The following is a 6,378-nucleotide window of genomic DNA, read 5'->3' on the forward strand; positions in this document are numbered from 1 at the left end:
TCCATAATATACCGTTGGAAAATTATTTCAAAGATCAACAACTTTCAAGACGGAAATTTTCCCAAATTCCTTACACAGTTTTCCGTATACTCATTTTAATTGAGACATGGTGCAAACTCACTTGAAAACACGCTCCGTAGGGTAGCTTCCGACTTTACTTTGCTCAAGGACTCTTCCCATGTATTGATTGGGTTTCAAACACCATTTATACACTACTCAAATTGGGTTCATTATACCCCTGTCTTACGAGTCAAATTTTAGCCCGAATACACGAGGTGTTACAAGGAGATACTTTTATTAACTCCTTATTTGATTTTGATTTAGTTTTTGTTATGTCGGCAAGTGAAGACAAAGCATATGAAGTTTAAAGTAACTTTGGAAACTATTTATTGACTATTTGATTTCGGTTTGCTTGACTACTAATTGCAACAAGCCATGCACGTGGAAACTATTTTGGGGCAGGGAAGGAAATATCTGTTTGAGCAAATATATGTTGGTTTTAAAAGATCATCCTTTGCTGTCTCTTCTTGTATTCCATCCATCAAATCGATCTCTTTACGAATCCAAAACCCATTTTTGCAAATAGTCAGCTAAGATGCTCGGCTCAAGAGGACCCAGCGTCGTGGTCCCTCAGAATTTCAGATTATTCAAGAAACTTGAACGAGGTTATATAAATCTGGTCAATCAGCTATGGTTTTAAAAGGATTTGGTTCCTTTATCCTAAGAAATAAAGAAGGCATGAAGAAATAAATTGTGCATCAATCAAGAAAGGGGATAGAAATTCGTTGGAAAAATTGTCCCTACCGTTAATTTTTAAACGGTTCCGCTAGAGAGATAAAAAATGTGCCATTCTAGCAAAATTGAGGGATTAAATAAAGTTTGAGGGATCATTTTAGCCCTTGCTCGAATGACTTGTATGTGCTCTTCCTTTCCCCATTCACGAAATACGTCGCTTTCGTCCTTTTCATGTTTAGCCTTCACCTTTTCTCGTTCTTTCTTCGGAAAAGGGCCAAAATTACCTTGAATTTTGAAAAATAATTCATCCATACCCGTCGTTATACTATAGGGCCAATGATACCCTTACCGTTATACTATGAGGTCAATTATACCCTTAACCCAAACGAACTGCCACATGGCATTATCCTAGACGCCCATCCCATTTGCCCCCCAAATAATTATTTACCCATCAAATTTAAACCAACCCGACCCGGATATAATATATCACCCAAAATTATTATGACCCAACCCAACCGTATACCCCTTATTCAAATAACCCTACACTATCCCCTACATTCTCTCTCTCTCTAAACTATACCATCTCCGACCTCTCTCCCCACAGTAAATCGCCGCCGCCGACCTCACAAAACAAAAACATCTACTGAAGGTCATTGAACGCGGGAAGGAATCAAAAGAAGACTTCAATATCAATCCCTTTATGCATTACCCGTACTGTAGGTGTTTTAAAGAAAAAAGAACATATATCTTTGGGTAAGAGTAGATCTATTCGTAATTTGTATTACTGGAGAAAAGGAAATATTATTTTTAATTTGAGTGATATGCTAGACTTGTTAGCTTCTATGAATTTATAACATAGTTTAGAGAGAGAGAGAGAGAATTGTAGGGTTATTTGAATAACGGGTATATGGTTGGGTTGGGTCATAATAATTTTGGGTGAAAATGTTATATTCTGATCGGGTTGGGTTAAATTTGGTGGGTAAATAATTATTTGGGGGGAAATGGGTTGGGCGTCTAGGATGATGACACGTGACAGTTCGTTTGGGTTAAGGGTACAATTGACCTCATAGTATAACGATAAGAGTATAATTGACCCTATAGTATAACGAAGAGTATGAATGAACTATTTTTCAAAGTTTAGCGGTAATTTTAGCCCTTTTCCGTTCTTTCTTTGTGCCCATTTTGGTGAAACCTCTTTATATCATCATCCCATGCCAAAATCAACTGACTCCCTGCATGCTTTTCAAATCCCAAACACCTCGGGAGGCAGATTATAAGAAGGAGAGAGGTTATTCGGATCCTAAACGGGTCGACCCTATTCCCCCTTCTCCTTAGCAAACGAAAATTTCTTTTTCTTTGTACCGAAAACCAGAAATCAAGAGTGAACTACACTAAGAGGTAGATTTTGTTTAATCTTTACTGCTCATTTTGTTTTCATTTTCTTCCTCTTCTCTTTACAATGTACATATGATTTTCTTATTTTAACTACTGATTTTTTTTTCCTGTTGTTTTAAAGTTGAGCCAATCTTTAACTTCAAGATTTAGCCAGAGAAAGAAAGTGAACTACAGTAAGAGGTAAGTTTCGTTTTATCTTTACTGCCCATTTGTATTCTCCATTTTCTTCGTATTCTGTTGACAGTGTGTATATGTGATTTTTTTATTACTGATTCTTTTACCTCTCTTTTTCTTTGTTGTTTTGCAGTTGAGCCAATCTTCGGGTTTTTTTAACTTTAAGATATAGACAGAGACAGAAAGTGAACAAACAAAATGGTGACACCAATGGAGCATGCATTTATCCCTCATGACCTTCCTGAGTTCTTTAAGATTTATTACCCTGAAATATGCTATCCGCAACTGGTAATCTTTTCTTTCCCTTTGCAAGTTTTACGGAAAAAAAAAAAAAAGACTAATGATTCTTTTACACACTATCTTCAAAATGAGGAAAATGTTGTCAAAGTTTTGATGTATAAAGATGAATCAGTAATGCAAGAATTTGTGATACTTTGTCCCAAAAAGGAAAGGGTCTTTCTTGGTTTAGTACTTCCTCCGTCCCGATTTAAGTGTCGTAATTTGACTGGGGGCATAAAATTTAAGAAATAAAAAGACACTTTTGAATAGGTGTTTCTAAATTAAAAATGTGTATAATGTACTAAGATGTCCTTTGAGTCTTATGATTTTAAACTTATCATTTAGTATATTTGAATTGTCAACTTACTAAATATAGAAAGAGGAACTATTTGGGACAAACCAAAAAGGAAAGTAAGACACTTAAATTGGGACTCAGGGAGTATTTCTTTGGGTGGTGTAAGTTGCATCAAAATAGAACTTGCACTAATCGTATAAGATTTTCTAGGAATACGATTTTGGAGAAATAACTAACAAAGGTGTTTCAGAATGATATGCATTAGTGTATTCGGTTGTATTAAGATAATTTCGATGAAGTTAAGGAGCCTTCCACCAGTTGAACGTCAACTTAATCCAACCTTCTGTCTGTTTAGTCTATTACTGTATATAAGAGATAAATAAATCCATTTAGTGCAATCTACAGTCATATAATTGCAGAGAAACTAGGATTAAATATGGTTTGGAAATATTTAAAGAAGGGCTAAAGATGTATCTGCAAAGGGAATGTCAATTTAATACTTCCTTACGGACTTAAGAGTGGATGATGAAACAATAAACGATCTAATGGTGGTTATGGCCCTAGATTTAGAAGATTAGATTGGATCATTGGATTATGACCCTAGTATATTGTACTTTGATTTGTATTAAAGCATTTCTTGTCTTATTGTACACTGTTTATATTGCAACAACTTTCTGGCACCGGAAATCAAGAGAAGTTATATAAGTTTTGTGTCTCCTTTTTTTTTTTAAAAGAGAATTCCACCTGCCTTTCTGAAGTTTTTCAATGGAGATATTCCTTCGATCGCTGTGCTTGAAGATCTTGCAGCGAGATCTTGGACTGTTGCTGTGGAAAAGAATGACTGTGATTTATTTTTCAAGGGAGGCTGGCCAGATTTTGTGCAAGAAAATAATTTAGAATTTGGAGAGTTTCTAACATTTTCCTATGCTGGAAACTCGAAGTTTTATGTTAAAATATATGGGAAAAACGGCAGCTTGAAGCAGGACGTAATTCCTCTCAAAGAGTCTAAGCTAGTTCCACTGGATGAAGAAAATGCGCAGGGTAAGTTTCTTTGAAGATCTTACATTTTTTGGTAGTTCGGTGCAACACATTTGTCTCCGTGTTTAACCTATAAAGTCCAAGTCCAAAAATAGTCAACTTACAAAGAAGCAACTGGTGCAGAGAAAGCTATCGTTGCTCGGCCAGCTGATCAAACACTTAATGGATCAGGTCACTTGGTTGCTTCAGTCACTTCATTCGAAGTTGTCATTATGGCATCCCACTTAAAAAGAGCACGCATGGTAAGTTTTTTAGTCCCAAATACTTTGTGTATGCATAAATCGTTAAAAGCAATCTATTCTCGAACGAGTCATTCATTAAAACACAGCTTTACTGCTGGAAAGGCAAACAATATTGAGCTTCCCAAAGAAATTCTGGCAGCAATTTCAAGCCAGTTTTGCACGCTAACTATCTGCCAACTTAAAATCCCTTGAAGTAGTTAAATATACTTCGAATGATGATGGGAAGTTCTCTATACTTGTTGTAGTCTTTTTAATTCATAGCATTTGTTACTGATCACTTGATTATTAAATGTGTATTGTGTCTGAACTCTGAACATGTTTGTGAATGTACATACTTATGCAGAATTTTCCTGCTACATTTGGCAATAGATATAGATACTCGAAGAGGGAGCAACCACTTGTGGCTATTCTTCAAGTTGGCAGTGCTAGTTGGCCCGTTAATGTTCTGTCCAATGATAGACTGGAAATTCGGAAAGGGATACGCAAATTTATATGCGATAATGCTTTGCGTGTTGGAGATGTTTGCCGTTTTAAGCTGATTGATGAGGAGAAGTTCATACTGAAAGTTCGCATTATGTGATAGCCCAAGTAAAGTAGTCATAAAAATATAGGCAAAATCTCTGTGAGCATTCACCTTAATGTTTGGGTAAAATATTTCTACTTGAGAGAGAGGTTGTAATAGAAAGGTTGATGTACCAGAAATCTAAATCAATGAATTTACAGCTAGCATTCTATCAATGATGTGATATATGCTTTACATAGCTTCTTATCCACTACCTGGAGTTCCTCTCTTTGGCCCTGTAAAAGTTCACTCCTTTCAATCTGAAATATTGTATATTCTCTTGATAAGAATTTGTTCTTACAGTTTACTCAAGACTTGTGTAGGCTTATATGATAAAAGTGTCTCAGACGTTACAAATAACTACATATCCTTTTTGGAAACAACAATATTTACAAATTCGTTAAAATTATTAGAAGATTAAATTAATGTGTGTTCATGTAAAATTGAAGGGTACTGCGGTCTTTATAATGAGTTGGCTGCAACACTATTGTAGTTTTTGTTTTTGTACTTTGGTTTATGGCTTTAGCATGAGGAAAACTAAAGAGATACGCCTAAATTGCCAAATATTATATGTGAAGAACTAAAACAATAAGTTACTGAAATTTTGATTTTTGATTCACACTAAACAGCTCAAATTCTCCAAGCAAATACTGGCAGGACCCAAGAAAAAAAAAGGGGTAAATAAGAAACGAACGGCGTGGGGTGGAGGTGGGATGTGGACACGACTTTTAAAAACTCTAAATGGAGTACATTAGATAAAAATGGAATTAAATGAAAACAGCAATTATTCATGCACTCTTAATTAATCACTACTGATCTTCTTATCTTCTGAAATTTGAATAAAGAACGCATCGTTTTCTCATTTAATCTTAAATTCTAGCATTAAAACCTATCACTTTAAGGCATTGCCAGCCTAATGTGCCAATCAATATGATTTTAGAGTTCTCTTCCTACGCCTAAATCAATAAATTCGAAGTCATTCGAATTCATAATGTAGAAATCCAACTTTCAGAAAGTAATTTTTGTAAGTTTTTTTATGGCAAATATTTTGCATCTGCATAAATCCGTAAATGCATCCTACGTATTCTCAAAAGTGTTAGTACTATATACAAGTGATTTTGTTGTCAAAAAGGAATGGCATTTTTTAATTTCTCTCGCAAGGTTAAGTTTCTAGAGATAACATTGATGTCCAATAATTTCTCAACAAAAGAATATTTTAAAGAAAACAGAAGCATCAAGATTTGAAATTCGGACTTTTTCGGAAGATAGAATTCTCTGAGATGTAGTGCAGTTATTAACTACCTTGTACTTTAGAGTTTAGGGAAGTGAAATATCTGAGAATTTGTGAAAAATGTTAATGTGTTTCTTTCTTTGATATTTGACAAGGACAAATATATTTCACCTCCAAAAGTAGATATATATGATCAGCAGAAGATAATAACTCGTCATTTTGAGTAAGTTTTCATCTAGTTTTCACTTGAGTGTCTTTACAATAACGTTAGCTAAGTGAATCGTATTGATCAAACGGTATTTTTTGAAGTAGTTGAATGTACTTCGAATCGTGATGAAAAGTAGCCTACCACTTCTTGTTTTCTTTTTAATTCATAGCATTTGATACCTGATCACTTGGTTGTTGAATGTGTTTTCTGTTTTAGCAC

At 34.8% G+C, this 6,378-nt stretch overlaps 1 protein-coding gene across 3 annotated transcripts; it reads left to right on the forward strand.

Annotated features, from left to right (window-relative positions):
• The first annotated feature begins 1,231 nt into the window (after positions 1-1,231).
• On the forward strand, positions 1,232-4,931 carry LOC132603872 (putative B3 domain-containing protein Os03g0621600). Of its 3 annotated transcripts, none has more exons than XM_060317178.1 (6): positions 1,232-1,488; positions 2,252-2,310; positions 2,438-2,592; positions 3,637-3,919; positions 4,040-4,158; positions 4,502-4,931. In XM_060317178.1, exons 3-6 carry the CDS (start codon positions 2,503-2,505, stop codon positions 4,736-4,738), a joined length of 729 nt encoding a protein of 242 aa, XP_060173161.1. In that variant the 5' UTR covers positions 1,232-1,488; positions 2,252-2,310; positions 2,438-2,502; the 3' UTR covers positions 4,739-4,931. The 3 variants fall into 3 exon arrangements, with proteins under 3 accessions (XP_060173161.1, XP_060173157.1, XP_060173148.1); XM_060317174.1 differs by having other exon boundaries at positions 1,234-2,133; positions 3,613-3,919; XM_060317165.1 differs by having other exon boundaries at positions 1,235-1,488; positions 3,613-3,919.
• The last annotated feature ends 1,447 nt before the right edge of the window (positions 4,932-6,378 follow it).

The sequence above is a fragment of the Lycium barbarum genome, chromosome 1 (assembly GCF_019175385.1).
Source record: "Lycium barbarum isolate Lr01 chromosome 1, ASM1917538v2, whole genome shotgun sequence".
NCBI lineage: Eukaryota > Viridiplantae > Streptophyta > Magnoliopsida > Solanales > Solanaceae > Lycium > Lycium barbarum.